We start from the raw sequence: 19,772 nt of genomic DNA, 5'->3' as shown, positions 1-19,772 counted from the left end.
TAAATGATATCTTTTAAAAAACATTTAAAAAATTAATGTTTATTGAGATTACTCCAGATTCATATGTGGTTGTAAGATATAAAATATAGAAGTCCTTGTACATAGTTTCCCCTAATGTTGATATCCTGCAAAACTATAGTATAACAATATTTACATCAATATAATCCAGCAATCTTGCTCAATTTCCAAGTTTTACTTTTACTTACACTTGTGTGTATATATTTAGTTATATACTAGTGGCCCAGTCCACAGATTCGTGCACATTGAAAAGAAATTAATTAGAAGGTGGCTGGCAGGATGGGACTGGGCGAGATGGGCCTGACACATCCTGGAGCCAACCTCCCTCAGTCCCTCCCCAGCCGGCCACACTTGGGGTGGCTCCGTGACTCGAAAGGCATCTGCAGGGATTGGCTGAAACCGGCTCTCTGACATCCCCCAAGGGGTCCTGGAGTGTGAGAGGGCACTCTGCAAAGTTGCTGTACAGGGTGTGGAACGCAAACGCAAGTGTGCAGTAAACCAGATTTGGGGCCGATAGTGCCCCAGCAACAACATAACCCGTGGCCGAAGGTGGAATTGTGCCGCCCCGTGAGGAATCGGGCTCCTTCCTCTCTGGTCTCGGGGTGTGTCACCCGAGAACCTCCACTGCCAAGTCATTGCAGCTCCACAGCTTCTGCATGGAGCATCTGCCCCCTGGTGGTCAGTGCACGTCATAGCAACCGGTCAGATGGACGGAGGGACATTTAGCATATTAGCCTTTTATATATTTAGATAAGGTCTATGCCACCACTTTCAACAGCTCCAACACCATGAGGATCCCTAGAGTTGCCATTTTATAACCACATGATTGACTTCTACACCCCTTCTCTCTGACCTCTGGCTCCCTGTCCTCCATTCTCGAAATATTGCCATTTCCAAAACATTATATAAATGGAACAATAGGTTATGTAACCTTTTGAGATTGGCTTTGTTTTACTTGGAAAACCCCTTGGTGATTTGTCTAAACTGTTAGTCTGTCAATAGTCTGTTTTTGTGGAGGAGTTGTATTCCATGGTGTGTATATACTAGAGTTCATTTAACCATTCAACTGTTGAAGGACATTTGCACTGATTCTAGTTTGAGGCTATTACAAACAAAGCTTCTATGACATTGACATACAGGTTTTTGTGTAAACATAGTTTGCATTAGTCTGGTATAATTGCCCAAAGTGAAATTGCTGGATCTTATGGTAAGTGTAGGTTTAGTTGCATAAGAAACTGCCAAACTATTTTTCAGAGTGGCTGTCTCACCAGCAATGGGTAAGTGACACAGCTTTCCACTCCTTGCCAGGATTCGGTATTTGTCACTGTTTTTAATTTTAGCCATTTTGAGAGGTGAATAGCAATATCTGATTGTGGCTTTAATTTGCATTTTCCCTAGCAGCTAGTGATGTTGACCATCTTTCCATATGTTTATTTACCATGTATATATCATCTTTGGTGAAATATGTGTTCATATCTTTTGCCCATATGCTAGTTGAAATTTTGCATTTTTATTGTTGGGTGTGAGAGTTGTGTGTATTTCTAAATAGAAGTCTGTTGCCAGATACATGGTTTGCGAATCTTTTCTCCTAGTCTGTGGCCTGTCTTTTCATCCTCTGCACAGAGGCATTCACAAACAAAACATTTTTTATTTTGATGAGATAAAATTCATTAGTTATCTTTTTATGGATCATTCTGCTTATATTTAGTCTAAGAGCTTTTCACCTATCTCTAGATCCTGAAGGTCTGCTATTTTTCCCCTGAAAGTTTATAGCTATATTTCACAGTCTATGGTCTGTTTTGAGTAAATTTTTGTAGAAGGTGTGAGGTTTAAATTTGCTTGCTGTAGGTGTGTTCTTCTTGCTGGTTCTGCCTACCAGTCTATGTATCCCTTGTCAGAAACATGTGTCTCAGGTCAGCAGGAGTAAGAGTGCTTCCCCAGGCCACTCGGTTTGGGCAGGGCTCTGACTTAACCCTGCCCCTGGTGGTGCTGGCTTGGCCTGCTGTCACAGGGACTCCCAGTCTGTCCATAGGAAAAATGGGCCTCGGTAATTTTTGAGATCCATTTTTATAATTAAAGGACTTTCCAGTCTTACATCTATGCATTAAATGGTGACTCAGTCCATGAGGGAGAGAGTTCATTTGTTTCATGAAAAAAGCAATTAGGAAAAGTATATATTAAACGCATTTAATTATGTATATATTTTATATAAGTATGGGATTCTTATTTAAACAGTAAGCATAGATCAATTAGATATACAACATAATTTGAGAGACAATGTAATAATAACATTAACAATAAAAGTCACTTTTATTTATTAGGTGGTGTTATATTCCAAGTACTGAACTCTAGGTTATTATATCATATTGCCTCTAATGCTTAAAACAATCCTACTAAAGTAGGACTTGTTCTCTTTATTTTATGGTTGAGTAATTTAAAGTTCAAATGTTTAATTAGCTCACAGAGCAACATGCAGGTGGAAAATGCAAGAGATATGAATAGAGTCCAAGCTAATGTGAACTTAAGGCTGCTGTTCTTTCCACTAATAGGCCTAGCCTGCCTATTAGAGATAAAACATATAAGATGCAAAAGAGCACAGATGGAATGAATTTATAATACAGTCATCATAGTCATAAGTCAATGAAAAGTGAGGTCAGTGCCACATGAGCAGTATTTGTAAGTCAGCCTTATTGACTGTCTCATTGTCACGATTTTACATGGGCCTGTCTCATGGTCTTTTCAGCTTCTAGCCTCTTAAGGTCAAAGTGAAGGTTGCACTAGCCACCTCTCTAGCCTTCTTTAATTTTTATGGCATACTGTAAATGCTGTCTACAATGGAGCCTTAGATTCACTTTGTCCCAGAGGGTCTTTTAATGAGAGAGAGAGAGAGAGAGAGAGAGAGAGAGAGAGAGACAGAGAGACAGAGACAGAGAGCCCCAGCCAGTTTGGCTCAGTGGATTGAGTGTCGGCCTGCGACTGAAGGGTTCCAGATTCAATTCTGACCAAGGTCACATACTCAGGTTGTGGGATCCATCCTGAGTAAGGGGGGCGCGGGGTGCTGCAGGAGGCAGCTGATCCATGATTCTCTCTCATCACTGATGTTTCTATCACTCTCTCACTTCCTCGCTGAAATCAATAAAAATATTTTTTTAAAGAAAGAAAGAAACAAACAAAATCTGGCCTCTCTCTAGATTCTACAGAAAGGAAAAACCATCAATGTTCATGAAAATTTAAAAAGTCCAGAAAAAAATCTCTTTACGTTACTTTGCTTATGTATTAGCGAATGAAAAGTCACATGGCAACATGAGTTATGGTTCAAAGTTTAAATCCTAATAGTTGAGATTTCTCACTTTTAAAAAAAACCTCCCGTTTTCATTGATTTTTAGAGAGAGAAGAAGGGAGATAGAGAAAAACATTGATGTGTGAGAGAAACATCAATCAACTGCCTCCCATATGTGCCCTGACCTGGAATCAAACCCCCAGTCTTTTGGTGTACAGGACGACACTCCAACCAACTGAGCCATCCAGCCAGGGTGAGATTTCTTACTTTTTAATTCAAGAAATTCAAGGAGCAAGATTGTCCTTTCCTCACTTTAAGAGGCAGTGAGTCATTTCTATTCTAAATGTTTATGTTCACAAAACCAGTTCTGCTTCAATTAAATAAACAAGCCCACTAACCTTCACAAAGCTGTGATGACACTGTCCATCACCACTGGGGATTAGGAAGTTGTTGTCAAAGCTGATCTCCAGGTGATTACTTTCGTGAGTAATGACTGTCCAGGAACATCTGCTGTTCTCGGGAAAATTCTGAGGCCAATGAGGGGATCTGATTGTACCGTTATCTGAGTGAAGTATTCCACCACAGCCTTAAAAAGTGTCATGGAAAAAAGTCATTAATTTGTGAGGAAAATAACAATTTTGATAAACCAAGACTTTCAGAGAAAACACATTTCTAAATATGAGATTCAGTTCATCTTTCCTTTTTTACGAGTCACTGGCCTTTGGGGCAGGTATACAACAAGAACGCTCAATGAATGTAAGGTGCATTGAATCCACAGGAAGCGTCAGCTGTTACTGTTTGGTTATACCCCTATGAACTCAACTGAGAACTCTAATTCTTGTCATAAAGAGGATGGACTTCTATCCTGTCTTCAAACGATATCAATATGCTTTACTCCCGTGAGGCTATATAATCTTTGTGGCCCAGCAATCCCAAATTCTATATTTTATTACCACTAACACATGAGAATACAAGTCTATAGTCATTTGTAATTTAACTCTAACACACAGGACTAGAGCAAATGATTTTGAGGAGGGGAAAATTATTCCATTAAAGCACCATGATTCATTCATATTAAAACACTGATAGATGAAAATAAATTACATTGATTGACATAAAGAAAAATCTAGAATTATTTTATATGATTGAAATACATACTTAAGACATGACAAAAGAAAAAAAGTAGAGACTCAAGACAAAATGAAGTCAAATTAAAGAGTATTCCCTGAATCTTTTGCTTTTAAACCCTTGGAAAATCAGTGGTTCATCTAAAACTCCCCTCTGACTTACACAGTAACCAGTGGTTTAATGAGGGAAAATGTGACTCATTCCATAAAGATCTTCATGATAACTGACTCTCCTGGAAAGAATTGCCCTGTGTGTGTGACATTGCAGGCTTTAAAGAAATCCTGATTAAACTCTCCAGTGCAAGTTCTTATATTTTCTGGGAACTTCATATCTTACATACACAAAAGTTACATCCTTTGAAATCAAATGTATGATTATTTGCCACGTACTACAGGCAGAGCATTCATTCTAAATCACAAATCTCATTTTGCAATTTTGTTGCTCAGCACTGTTCAATGGCTCCCCCTGCTTAAGGGATAATATGGAAGCCCAGGCTCTTCTTGATGTAGACTCTTATCTTCCTGCCATCAGCTCACCGCTCATCAGTCCTCCTCCAGGCTCCAAACACATTAAATTACATGTAATTCCAACACATCTTTTCTATTACTTGTGATTCTGTGACTATGGAGGTAGAATGGTGAAGTGTTTAGATCAAAGTTTCTGGGCTCCACTGTCTTTATTTAAATCCTGACTCCAGTGATTATTAGCTACATGACCTAGGCAATCCTAGATTTCCGCCTGTGCAAAAGAGAAAAAAAAATGTATTGTGTCTTCCTTGCAGGGCTGCTACATGAGATGACACATTTAGAATTTAGTCTTACAGAGAGTAGGTACAAAATATATACTTGTTGAATTTGTTATTAATTTTTTTAAATAACTCAATGAAAAAAGACAATAAGTGCAGAGAATGTTTCTTTTACCTAAAGTGTGCATGTTCCACGTAGCATAAAATCCACCATTTTGCACCGAATGGTCTGAATTGAAAATCACCACCAGCTGGTTAGAGCCAGACTGGATTGGACTGGGGCTTGAAGTTCCACAGTATTGTCCTATTATGGGCGATCCTGGAGAACCACCATTCCTGATGGTGACAGAGTCCCAGGCACAGGTGATATGGCTTTCAATATCAAAGTCACTAAATGTAAGCTGCAGAAGAGAAAAGCAATAATGAGGCACTCTTATCCTACCTAATAATAGACAAATATGCAAATTGACCATACCTTCGCTATGCCCGTGATTGGCCAGGAGGCACGGGGGGGCGGGACTCGGGGTGGCCGGGGTAGCCAATTGGGCCAGCGGGACGCTGAGCTCGCGTCGCCAGTGGCGGCTCAAGCTCAGCGTCTGCACCATGGCTGTGCTGCAGCACAGAAGGGGCCTCTGGGGCAGCGAGCTCACGTCCCACTGTGGACCATCAAATGCGGGGGAGCTGGGTGCCTGTCTGCTCAGGCACCAGGCCTTTCAGAAGCCTCCGCCCTGCCAGAGGCTTGTGAAAGACCTGGTGCACCAGCAGACAGGCACCCAGCTCCCCCCCAAACATGCATGATTCAATCATGCACTGGGCCTCTAGTCCTATATAATAAAAGGGTAATATGCAAATCTACCAAATGACAGAACTACCAGTTGCTATGATGTGCACTGAACAGGGGGCAAACGCTCAATGCAGGAGCTGCCCCCTGGTGGTCAGTGCGCTCCCACAGGGGGAGTGCCGCTCAGCCACAAGCCGGGCTCATGGCTGGTGAGCACAGTGGCGGTGGTGGGTGCCTCTCCTGCCTCGGTGACAGCGCTAAGGATGTCTGACTGATAGCTTAGGCTCATGAGGAGCAGGCCTAAGCCATCAGTCGGACATCCCCAGAGGGCTCCCGGACTGCAAGAGGGTGCAGGTTGGGCTGAGGGACCCTCCCCTCCCCAAGTACACACATTTCATGCACCGGGCCTCTAATTATTTTATAAGCAAGTTGTGAGTTTATCTACCTAGAGTGGGATAAGGTCCTCCAAATCATTTTATTTTGTCTTAATTTATACATTTTAATATTTATGTCTCTTATTTAATTCTCCCCTGCCCTCCTCTCTTCTTCCTTATTAAAGTTTATCTTGAAAATTGTGAGAAAGAATATCTCTCTAAACTGGAGCACTAGGGGACCTCCTCAGTGCCCTGGGCAGGGATGGCAAGCATATCAAGAACATGAATACACTGCTCTCCAGGTGCAGAATTATCTTCTACAGTATGTATACTCTACAATGCTTGAAAATGAGAGTTCATCTTTCATTAATTGTAAACTTATAGATGTCAATGTATATACTATAATGAGAGAATTTTAGGGAGAAAATGATCTGATTGCAAGATCAAAGTGTAATATTTGCTTATTAAAAGAACTCTGTTCCCACACAGGACATGATGTTGTAGTTCTAATGGTCTCAGGAGTAATTTACTCAGGCATCTGAACTCACAGTGATGGTGTCACCTTGTGGGACTTCCAACAACCAAGCACAGTGGGTCAAGCTGTCATACGAAGCTGGGTAGTTGGGGCTTGCGATCACTCCACTCTCACCTATTTGTATTCCACCACAGTCTGAAAGTAGATTTGTGACATTCTAAATAAGATAGGAAAAAAAAATACCTGCAAATCCAAGGTAAAGTAATACTTAAAACTGTCATATTTTATGATTTAAAAATACAATAAATGTATACATATGTGAAACTGGATAAAAGCAAAGTAAAACTGGGTTAAAGATTAGAAATATACAGAATGCCATATACAGAATCACATAGTGAAAACAGGCTCAAGTTTAGTATGAAGCAAAAAGAAGATAATCTGTACCATAAATGGAGAATAATTATAAGTGTGTATAACCGAGAGTAAATGTACTAGAAACAAAGTAAATAACATTGCCTTTCTGGAAAAAACTAGGCTAGTGAAAAAAATATAAGTTGGAAGAATATGATTAGTACCATAATTGAAGACTTTGTCACCTGATAATAAACATATATTCTATAGTAAGCTTTCACAGTGCACATTAGCATAGCAATTTGAAGAACAGATATACTTATAAAGCATAGTATGGTATGATGTTTTATACAAATAATACTGTTTCCTGAAGTCTGACTTCTTTATTTTAATTTAATAAAAAAAAAATAAACTGACAAGATGGTTGATTGAGTAATCAATCTCACTCCTCCCAATCAACCATTTGATTGTAACAAAAAAGATGTTAGATAAAACCATAACCAAAACATTTTGATTCATATCCAAACATAATGGAAAGAAAGGAGATCTCCAAAATCAGCAAACAATAAGTGTACTCAAATTCTGAGGGGTAATCACAAACTGAAATTGTATTAGTCTGAGAGAATACAGAGCCAAGCTATGGGCCACAGGGATTGGGGTCTGAGGTTCAGACAGAAAGAGAACATATGGCCTTGAACCTCCACAAAACCAAGGCATGGAATCGAGAGTTTTACGTCAAGTTGGGAATCTAAAAGAACTGCCATGTTAGTGAAAAGGAGCTAGGAAACTTTAATGGTCCAAGGAAGCAACAGGAGTCCTGCCTGTATTGGGTGAAATTTTCAGGCACTAAAATGAATGTCACAAATACAATCCAACACAAAACATTAGCAAATAATGTCCAGTAATATGTTCAAAACATACACCGTGACCATGTTAGATTTATTTCTGGATTGGGTTTATCCTGGAAATCAAAGAATGGTTTAACAAGAGAAAAACCTTTCAATATAATTTATTACATTAACATATTAAAAGGGGAAAAATAGGACCATCTCAATAGATGAAGAAGAATTATTTGATAAAATCGTGTATCCATTCACAGAAAAAAAAAAAGAGCAAACAACTTTTCATATACTAAGAATTTAAGGGCCTTACTTTATTCTGATTAGGAGTACTTATTGAAAACCCAAGAACAACCAATATATTTAACAATGAAATATCATAGGCACTGACATTAAGGTAAAAAAAAAAAAGATGCTATCATCTCTTCCATTCAAAATTATGATAATGGCTTAGCTAATGAAATAATATAAGAAGAAGAAATAAGGTATTGGGGCTGCAAATAAAGCACTATTATTTGCAGAAAATATGATGATTTACACAGAAAAACCAAAGATAATTATAGACAAAATACTAAAACTAATGAAAGTATAGCAAGATCTTTGGGCTAAAGATCAATGTAAAAAAAATTTAAAAATTCCTAGATATCAGCAACAACCAAACGGAAAATGTAATTTAGAATGTCTTATTGACATTGGCAACAAAACCAATAGCAACCTAGAAATAAATCTAACAAAATATATATGTGATCTTTACAGAAACTATTATACAAATTTTATCTATTATTTTATTGCCAGAGTTTGAGAGCTTAATCAGAAGTCTTACCTGTAAAGAAATACTCTGCATGGAATCCAGTATGTTCTACACGGTCATTAGTGACAAAGTGTATCCATACCTGAGAATAAGGTATAACCAATGGCACTGTAGATGCTACAGATCCACAAAGTCTCCATATCAGAGGCCCATCAGCATTACCTGAACAAAATATCACACCAAGTGCCATTATTGATATAGATTTTAAGTGAATTCAGTAAGAATCAATCATAACAAAATTTCAAGGTATTCATGACACATGTTTAAATTATTTAATAGCAGACATTTCAAAAAATTTCTTTCCATCTTTGTCAACTGCAAAAGAAAGAGTCCCTCCAGTAGGGTAAAAATAAAAAATAAAATGCTGTGTATTTTTGTATAGACCTCGTTCTCTAATATGGGTGCCATGTTATTCTAATTTATATTTTCATAATTATTTTAGCATATCTAAACAGAGATGGAACATTTTACCGCTTTCATTCTTTTTTCTAGGTGAAGTCAAGGATCCCTCTTTTTTTAGGGAGTAAGAAATATAAAACAACAATGACAAAATACATTATCAAGATAAAAGTGATAGGGTTCCAAAATGGCAGCCGGTGAAGTGGAAGCTACACTGACACTCTCCCAGGACCAAACTGGAATTACAACAAAAATACAGAAAACCCATTCTGAATAGTTAACTGAAGACTGGCCGGAGAGCACCCTGACAACCAAGGACAGAAAGTGGAGATCACACAGAGACTGGTCCTAGAAGAGGCAGAGAGGGGATCTTTTGAGAGAAGTGTCCAGGGAGCTGGCTCCACCAAGCAGGTGGGGAGCCCAGAGAGAGTGAAGACCCGTAAGCAAGTGCTTTTATTGGGGGTCAGGGTGGAGAATACAACAAAAGGTGTGAGGGAATTCCCCGGTGCGTTTGAATGTCACCAGGCCACAGTCAGGGGAGGGCAAGAAGGGGAGCTTGTGGCAGGGACCGGCCTTACCACTCTGGTTCACATGGTCACCTAGGCAGGTTGCTCACAGCCTGTGTGTGGGGATGTTGAGGCATCAGGAAAATAAGAAGTTTTTAAATTTCCAATAAGCTTTTGTATAAAGTTCTGATGTGAACACAGCTTAAATTTCTCTTGGCTAAATACCTAGAAGTATGATCACTGTGTTATATAGTAATGTATTTTGAATTTTATAGGAAATGTTTTCTAAAGTGGATGCACCATTTCATTATTATCGGCGATGTATGAATATTCAGGTTGCTCTGTGTTCTCACTAGCATCTGGTATTGTTGGTATGTGTGTGTTTTTAAATTTTAACTTTCTAATGTCTTGTTGTGATTTTCATTTGAATTTATCTAATGACTAATAAGGTTGAGCTTTTTTCCCTTTGCTGTTTGTATTTCTTCTTTGATAAAAATATCAATTAAATTATTTCACCCAGTGTTTTATTTGTTTTCTTATTGAGTTTGATATGACTAGCAAATATCTTCTCCTTATCCTTTTATTCTTTTAGTGTAATTCATAGAGCAAAAGCTTTGGTTTTGATGAAGTCCAATTTACCATTTTTTAAAAATGATTTTAGTGTTGTAATTAAGAACACATTGCCTAACCAAGATAACAAAGAATTTTTCTTCTGGAAGTTTTGTAGTTTTAGATTTACATTTCAATTTATGATACATCTTAAGTGTTTATATAATGTGAGGTATGGGTTGAAGTGAAGTTCTCTCTCTTTCTCTTTCTGCATATAGAGGTCTATTTGCTCTAGCACATTATTTGAAAAGGCAAATTTTCCCCATTGAATTGCCTTTGTGCTTTTGTCCAAATTCAAATGTCCTTATTTTTGTAGGTGAATCTGTGCTATTCTGTTACATTGAACTGTATATCTAGACTTTTGCCAATGCTATATTGTTTTTACAACATAGCTTTATTGTTTTTATTCCCATAGATTTATAGTAAGTTTTGAAATAAATTAGCATATGTTCTCTAATTTTGTGCTTTTTAAAAGTTGTTTTGGCTATTTTAGTTGTCTTTCCATATAAAATTTTTAATTAGTTTGTAACTATCCCAAATTGCCTGAGATTTTGATTGGGATTATACTAAATCTAGAAATCAATGTGGTAAATGTTTCATGTGCCCTTGAGAAGAATGTGTATTTGACTGTGATTTGGTGAAGCATTCTGTAAAATGTCAGTCAGGTCATGTTGCTTGATAGTGTTACTAAAGTCTCCTATATCCTTAAAATCAATCAATCAATCAATCAATAAGTGCCTAATATTTCAATGATTTCTTCACTGAATTTAATAAACTAACATAAAAGGTATTAGTACTCAGACCAAGAACTATCATATTTGGAGCTGAGTATTTTATGAAGATCACTTTTCACAGTAATGTAATTAACATATATAGTGCACCTGCAGCACTCACACTGATCTGCTCTGTTTTTTGAGTCAAACAACATCACTAATCTTATAAGTCAACAAAAGATAGTATTTTCACTGTCTGTAAACTGAGGGAGTAGAGAGGTTGCATTTAACTGCTTTATTTGATTCTATGAGCCAGTGGTTTTGAGCCAGGTGGCAATGGTGAGGGTTTATCAGAATTATATGGAGAACATTCTCAAACTACAACATCCATTTCTCTCATAAGCCTTCTCTAGATTTGTCTATCTTGGAGAGCCCAGATGGTTCTTCTGCTGAGGCAGTTGGTCTATGACCGTAGACTTTATCTAATTCTCCTTCTAGAAAATGTTATCTTCCATGTTTTCAAACCCATCATTAATTCCTAAAGTTGCCCCAGAACATTGCCAACAGCAAACTACATTAGTTCTTGCTGCTTTCAGCCTATTTTTCTTTACATTTTGCAATAACATGGAACTTGGTGAACCTTGGACAAAATAGATGGTCTACAATGTTACTTTCCTTCTCTATTAGTTATTTGTTTGTTTTTTAACTGAGAAAAGAATATCAATAGATAATGTATGCCTTGACTATGGGAAAGAACTAACATGTATTCATCTTTCATGATTGAAGATATTTAAACATCCTTAAGAGAATTATTGTTTACCAAGTATACCTCAATCCTTTTCTGTCATGAAATCAAAGACAAAATTTGACTGCTCTGGGGATGAATCCTCAAATGACTTCCAGGTGCTTTTCCATCTGGTGTATTTTGAAACTTCTTTTGACTTCTAAGGCCTAAGCAGACTTCCACAGCTGCTTTTATGAATCCTGTAAGTTCAGTAAACCACTGACACTGACAATTTTATGTTCCAGTCTCTGAGGAAAGGAGTCTGGAGTACTGGGTTACAGTGAAGGGGCCACCTGAACGCATTACTAGTAAGAGAGCAAAGACAAACCAGAATCTCTCATCAGTTGAACCATACGGTCTGGTTATGCACACGGATTCATCTCTCTCACTGCTCATAGGGCATGTGTTCCTCAGTTGGGCACACACAGAATTATGGCTCTGCTGACCAACATTCTTTTGGGCCCTATGTACATATATTACAGCCATCTGGTACCTCTCATCCTTGGTGGTCTCCAGGCATAAGAAGAATACTGTAGATAAATAGAAGAACAGGATCCTATTGAACTCACCCACTCGGAACTCTAGGACATCAAACTGACAGTCTTGGTGACTTTCTAGGTAAAAATTCTCAAAATGAATGTAAATGGATGAATTTTCCTGATTTGGATTGCTGAGAGTCCATTCACAGTTTAGGTTTCTTGAGTAATTGCTGACTCCATTATAGCCAGGAGAAGTAAAGTTTCCTTCCGGGAAATTGGTAAGTGCCCCACCACACACTAAAGACACAAAAGGCAACAGAGAAAGCAGTAAAACTCCCATGCCATAACAGAAGAGACAAACAATATAGGAACAATCAGTAACATAACAGCAGCAACATTTTTACTTTTTTTTTTCCCCTAGGTGAAGTCAAAGTTGTGGGTAAAATGGCTGGCTTATGCATGCAAACTATGGAAGAAGTTTCTGTGGGTTTAGAACAAAATATGTGCAAAAGTGAGCAGTTTCTTTATTTTCCTGTAGGAGAAGAATAAGTAGGTAGGGATTGGCTCTGCATCAATATCTCCTAATTTTGGGCCTACTGGTCATTAATATTTAATTTAGAGGAATGTTGAAATATAACGGTGGTCCCAATGGCTTCTAATTAGCAATTCTCCACTTGATCCAATAATTTAATTGGATCAAACAGATCATATAACATTACAGTGCCAATAAATTGCCCCTTTAAATAGGAAATAAAGACTTCATATATCAATAACTTAAAGTATTTAATATGTAGTTCAAATTTTTCTAAATTTAAAACCTCTTAGATAATAACACCAATAAAGAGAGTTGGAGGGTATTTAGAATAAAAAGGCCATACCTTGCTTAATTTTCAAATACTCTACGTCAAAGGTAAACCCCCCATTCATTTATGCTGGAAATGTGTATAGGAATGGATTGCTAAGAAACAGTAAACTATCTCTGTCTTAAATTAATGTAGATACTTTCTGGAAGGGAATTACCTTCTAAGAGGAAGATGGTCTCGTAGCACAAAAGAATAACAGAGAACTGTGGGAATGAAAACCAGCTATAATAATGGAATTGAGCTAGTACCTCTTCTAACAGCATTTTTTAAAGTTTTAATTTGCAATGGAAGTCTTCTTTCCAAAACCAAAGGAATTTTTATTTTTAAAATTTTTATCCATCATGGGTTTTCTATCTGGTTATGCATGTCTGTCTTATGTAGAAGATCCTAGCTGTCACTTTAATCACTAAAGTTAAAGTAGATGGCTCTGCTGCTGTGGGCAGTAGCTGCGGGGACATCTGCAAGCATATATATTTACTAGAGGCCCGGTGCACAACATTAGTGCACTGGGGTGGGGGGGTCCCTCATCCCTCATCCTGGCCTGCGCCCTCTCACAGTCCAGGACCCCTTGGGGGATGTCTGACTGCCGGGTTAGTCCTACTCCCGCCACCGCCACTGTGCTCCCTGTGGGAGCACACTGACCACCAGGGGGCAGCTTCTGCATTGAGAGCGTCTCCCCCTGGTGTTCAGTGCACGTCATAGTGACCAGTCATTCCACCGTTCGGTCAATTTGCATATTAGCCTTTTATTATATAGGATAACACCCTGTATTACCTGCATCTTCACTGGATGTGTAGGAAGCACTGAAGCCTCCATATGGCCTGGACCCATCAGTGAAATAAATGACTTTCATTGTATTTCCCGAAGATTTGATCTCATCACTTATATTCACACTGCTACATAGCTTCCCGAGCACGGGTGAGTTACTTCTAATGCCATTGAACACCTGTTAGAAAAACAGTTTAACCTTTAGACACACAGTCCATCTTACTGAGTACTTTTTAGGAGATTATATTCCCAGCCCAGACACACTTCCTTCTAAGGAAACCCTGTGCTAAAATGAATTACTTAACAATTCAGGCTCCTAGCCCAGTGCCACAAACCACTATGTTACCCAGAGCACATTTTGTGGCCTCAGGGTCATTTCACTAAATGAAAAGACAGCAGCAATGCCCTCCTGCCATGTGGTGACAAGTGAAAAACTGCTGTACTCTTTGCAACAGGAAACTGTGCTCTAAATGTAAAGTAGATATGCCAACATGCTTACATCTCAGTTCACAGAGTTCACTGCTGGGCAGTTTTTCTTAATAATGCAGGACCTTTGATAATTAGAATAAAGGCTGAAATTTTTGTCTCTGATGATGTAAAGTATGTAATCAAATATTTTTAAATGCCTTGAAAAGTAATTTTAAAAGTCCATCTCATTATAAATTGTTCTTTCCTAATTACTAGTGGATTCAAGCTTCAATTCTCTTACTAATTTGAATTTTTAAAAGTTGATTAGAGTATCGGTGATTCCAAAATATTAAACAATAACTCTAGTTATGTTCATAGTTATAATAATTGGCAAAGTATGATTTAACATTCCTGGTTTTTACAGTTCAAGGACGATCCAGAAGTAACTACACAATAATTGAATGAGTGATTGTTTGACATTCCTTTTTTTTTTTTTTTTTTTTAGAAAGGATTTGAATGGCTCACAATTAGAAATAATGTGTCAGAGTACGACACTAAGAGCTCTGGAGAAAGAGAATGTACTCCGTCACAAAACTATAAGCTTTTTTATTTACTATAATTGATTATTAAATTTAGCTCCTTCTTTCTTTCTTTCCTCTCTCCCTACCCCCTCTCTCCCTCCCCCTTTCTTCTTTCCTCCTTTTTTTTCCCTTTCTCTCTGAGACATTCTCAAATAAATAAAGGGTGAGCAAAGGGCAGCCCACATCCCCTTGTTTGGAGGAGAGTGAAGAGCAAACAAAACAAACCTCAAATCTATAAAAATATATTGCAAAGGAAAGGAATGTGGACATCATATTAAAAATTCAGAAATTAATTCTGAAGGTGTTTCTGTGTTGGAGTTTTGACCTCCCCAGGAGAAATGGCCTACAGATATGACATCTGCAGTTTCCTCCTCCCATGAAGCACACAAATGGACAGCCCCCGTGATGCACACAGAGCTTCCCATTAGGCGTTTATTATTAAATAGAAATGAACAACCAAGGGTTACCAGACATTTAGGGAAACATCCTATGGCAGAGGCAGAGACAAATATATGTAAATAGGAAACAGGAACTTAAAGGAAATTGACCACAAAAAGAGAAAAATACTTCAAAAGTATGATTAATATATTCATATGTTAATATTAATATATTGAACACATTTGATATTTTTAAATATGTAATATATTCAAAAACTAAGGATAAAGTAAGTACAATTCTAGGTATACACATTCTTAAAACTTTGTCACTCATCTCCACTTCCTTAAGAAGCTGCAAGAGCATATGCCTGACTAAACAGAGAAACTTAACCAAAAAAGGGAAATGCACATGTCATACAGCCAGGCCTCCAGCCCGGGAGAAAAAGGAAGGGACTTGGACGTTTGGTGAAGGGAAATCCCAACATGACAGCTGGCATCAGGCTTGCAGAACAAGGCTCAAGGAGGGATATTGCTAGAGAAAATGAAAAAAAAAATAGATGTACTTTATTATACAAGGTGGGGACCTATGTCTGGAGTGGAAAGTGTGTGGAAGAATTAGTGATAGATGCATAGAAAACCAAGAAAATGTACAAAGGGCACTACTAGTATTATTACAAAAAAACAAAAGGAAATGCTATCATAGTATACTACCTGGCTTCATTGCTAATGGTGTTTACATAATCATAATAATGTACACATTAAATAACAATTTAAACAAAATCTGAGATCTAAGTATTTTTGGAGGAAGTTGGGGGAATATGTGAAATGTGCACACCACTGTGTGCATTTGTGGTGGTGGTAGGGGCTGGTTTGTGAAGAGAGCTAAATCCTCATTATCCATAGTTGGGGGTAAATAGATAATGTATAAGACCCCAAAATAAAGAAGTAGCAGAATAGGAATATTATTCTATATAATAAAGAGGTAATATGCAAATGCAACTGTCACACCCTCACAGGATGGCTGCCTACAACCAGGCCGGCAGGGGGGTTAGTGAGGGACGACCAAACGACTGAACAAGCAAGCTGCGTGGGGCGACCAGGCTGGCAGGTGAGTTAGTAAGGGATGACCAAATGACTGAACAGCAGGCTGCGTGGGGTGACCAGGCTGATGTGGGGGGGGGGAAGCATGAGGGGCGACCAGGCCAGCAGAGGGGGCAGTTGGGGGTGACCAGGCCAGCAGGGAGGGGGCAATTGGGAGTGGCCAGGCCAGCAGGGCAGGGTAGTTGGGGGCGACCAGGCTGACAGAGGGGGGAAGTTAGGAGTGACCAGGCTGACAGGGAGGGGCAGTTGGGGGTGACCTGGCTGGCAGCGGGGGGCAGTTAGGGGCAACCAGGCCAGCAGGGGGGACAGTTAGGGGCAATCAAGCTGGCATGCAGAGGCAGTGAGGGGCAATCAGGCTGGCAGGGGCAGGGGCAGATAGGGGTGACCAGGCAGGCAGGCAGATGAGCGATTAGGAGATAGTGGTCCAGGATTGAGAGAGGGATGTCCGACTGCCGGACATCCCCCAAGGGGCCTAGATTGGAGAGGGTGCAGGCTGGGCTGAGGGGGGACCCCCCCCTGCTGCCATGCATGAATTTCATGCACCAGGCCTCTAGATTTTAAATAATGACAGAGTTGAGAGTGGATGCCTTTGGCATATATGATGGGGAAATGATAGAGATGGGGAAATGACAAAACATAATTCAGAATTTGTGGCTATCACTGTGAATTTTATTGTAATTATTTGAGTTCTAAAATCAGAACCATTCATATTATCTTTCCTGCAGGGCATGTGGATATTCTGTTGGTAAGATTCTTAATAATCATTATATTCAATTTGATCTCAACTATGAAAACAATTTCAAAGCATACACAAATCAAAATTTTAATGAGTGTGTATAATTCCAAGTATTTTATATTTTTTATTTTTCAGAACTCTCCTAATTTTGGTCAATAAGCATCCATTGTATTTGTAATCAGAAAAAAAAAGATTAAAATTAGAATACAAATAAATTTATGTCGCATGGTTATAATCCTAGCTAATAAAATGGTAATATGCAAATTAACTGTCACTCTGTCACAAAGATGGCGGCACCCATAGCCACAAGATGGTGGCACCCAGTCCTCTCAGCCCCACTGGAGTCCCCTAGTCTCAGGGTGTGGGGGGGAGCGGGCACTGAGAGCAAGCAGCGTGAGCGGCCTGGCGGAATGCTTGCTTCGTAACCACAGAGATGAGGCATGCATTCCTCGGAGAGCCTCTGGGCAACGGGCGTGGAGCGGCCAGGCCCCACAGAGAGCTACTGGTGCATGGATTCATGTGCAGGGCTACTAGTTACATAATATTATCCATTGCCAAGAAATTGCATTGAAATATGGTACTTTTTTTTCTTCAGATAGCAGAATTTGGCAAAATTTTAAGCTTGAATGTGATCATTTTGGGGTAATAAAAAGTGGTAGAAACATACAAAGATATTTCATATTTTTGAAACTCACTATCCAACAGGAGACAATTAAATGGAAAACAAAAGTGGCTTGTTTTTAAAATGAATAATGATAGTACTTCTATTTATTCATTCAACAACTTTTGTCCTTCTTATGTGCCAGGCACTGGGCATTGGGCAATGAAGGAGGCCAAGTGCATGGCTAATGGAGCTCACATCCTAGTTGGGGGAGCAGACAATAAGCAGAAAGCAAATAAATGTGGAATATCAGCTGGTCTGAAGTGCTGTGCAAGCAATAATAGAGGGAAAGGAAGAGGCCACTATGAGGTCTATTGAATATGGGGTGTTTGGGGTAGGCCTCATGGATCAAGTCATTTGAGCAGGGACCTCAACGAAGTGAAAAAATGAACTGGACAGCCATCTAGACAAAGGCAATAGTGCATGTGGAGTGGGTTGGGAGGGTGTATTTGTGTGTGTGTGGGGATTCTTAGCATATTCAATGAACTGAAAAGAGGCCAATGAGCAAAAGGGAAATGGAGTGTGAGATAAGGTGCAGAGGTAGGAAAGGAAGGGGCAAAAGTAATGTAGGGCCAGTGGGCTATTATAAGGATTTGGGATTTTCCATTAGGAGATTTTTAATGAGAGCAACATGAAATGATTTACATTTAAACCTATCACACTGGCTGCTGTGCTGAGAATGCAGGGAGACAGGGTGGAAGATATTAAAATAAATCTAAGCGAATGGTGATAGTGGTAATAATGGATATGACAAAAAGTTGTTAGACGCTGGATCTTTTAAAAATATACAGCCAATGGTATTGCTTATAGACGTAACATAAGGTGTGAGAGAAAGGAATCCAAAACAGACATCAAGGTTTTTGACCTGAGCAATCAGGAGTTTGGAATTATTATTTACTGAGATAACAAAGCCTGAAGAAAGGACAAGTTGGGTAGGAAAATATAGTTATATTAATCTATAATCCACACAGTATATGCATATAGATCTGTCATTTCACAATTAATAATCTCCTTTCACACTCATGAATCTTACTTTTGTTTTTTGCTAAGGGAAGGTAAAAAAATCTGAGGCTATATTTCAAAGCATTTGAGCTACATGGAGGACAAGCAGCCATGGCCCCTCAAAGGGGTCACTCAGTGCCTCTGGCATAGAACCGTGTTATGTAGGACTACTCATCTGCTTAGAACTTGTGGTGGTGGGTTGTTCTGTGACTAGTCCCATTCAGCCATGTGTTACCAATAGGCTTAATTTCTCTGTTTACCCCATTTTGCCATATATAATGACCATTTGCTCTTAAAATTTATCCCTACCAATGACCCTGATGTATGTTGTGATAACTAATAGCCTCTTAAAACAGCTTTTACAAATATTGTGGCAGTTTATTGAGATTTTGTCCTATCTAAAATATTTAGAGTTTGTCTGAGATACAGTTGTACAATGGGAATATTCCTGACCTAGTTTCCTGACAATGATTTATGAGACAATGAACTCCTTAACCAATGGAATATAATATCCCTGACTGCGCGGGACACTTACTGTCACACGCTCACTGTTGCAGGACGGATGAGCTTCCAGCCTCAGGTTGTTAACAATTAGTGTGACCTGCTTTCCTTCCTGCACAGTGATTCTCCACTCACAGATCCGGCCATGAGGATTTGGGTTAGGGTAGTTGGGAGAAGTAAATGTTCCAGTTGGGCCCTGTAGATCTCCACCGCATGCTGAAGGGGGAAGAAAAAAGGATTTCCAATGAAACCAAATTGGCCCTTTCTATAAAGAATATCCTCAAAATGAAAGTGTGTTTTTTCCCATTCTCATATTAGACAAAATTATTGCCTTATTTATGTGGATCCTGAGAAAGAAGATACCTACTAAGGAGAGGTCATTGTGGCTAACTGGGCTCAAATATAAAAAAACAAAGCCTAGCAGCCACTTCTACACAGGGAACTCTCATGAAAACTGCACTTCAGGGAGAAGCTCGCACTGA

General features: G+C 38.9%; 1 protein-coding gene across 1 annotated transcript in view; it reads right to left on the bottom strand.

Annotated features, from left to right (window-relative positions):
* Nucleotides 1-19,772, bottom strand: part of CUBN (cubilin) — a 311,048-nt gene that overhangs the window by 67,649 nt on the left and 223,627 nt on the right. Inside the window, exons 48-54 of the mRNA XM_008148828.3 lie at nt 19,325-19,506; nt 13,930-14,101; nt 12,383-12,589; nt 8,815-8,964; nt 6,875-6,996; nt 5,347-5,572; nt 3,697-3,884 (exon numbers count right to left, since the gene is read on the bottom strand). Of these exons, the coding sequence (XP_008147050.2) occupies nt 3,697-3,884; nt 5,347-5,572; nt 6,875-6,996; nt 8,815-8,964; nt 12,383-12,589; nt 13,930-14,101; nt 19,325-19,506 (1,247 nt within the window). The remainder of the gene's footprint in view (nt 1-3,696; nt 3,885-5,346; nt 5,573-6,874; nt 6,997-8,814; nt 8,965-12,382; nt 12,590-13,929; nt 14,102-19,324; nt 19,507-19,772) is intronic.

This window comes from Eptesicus fuscus, chromosome 2 (genome assembly GCF_027574615.1).
Source record: "Eptesicus fuscus isolate TK198812 chromosome 2, DD_ASM_mEF_20220401, whole genome shotgun sequence".
NCBI lineage: Eukaryota > Metazoa > Chordata > Mammalia > Chiroptera > Vespertilionidae > Eptesicus > Eptesicus fuscus.
This window is presented reverse-complemented; position numbering and strand designations above follow the sequence as displayed.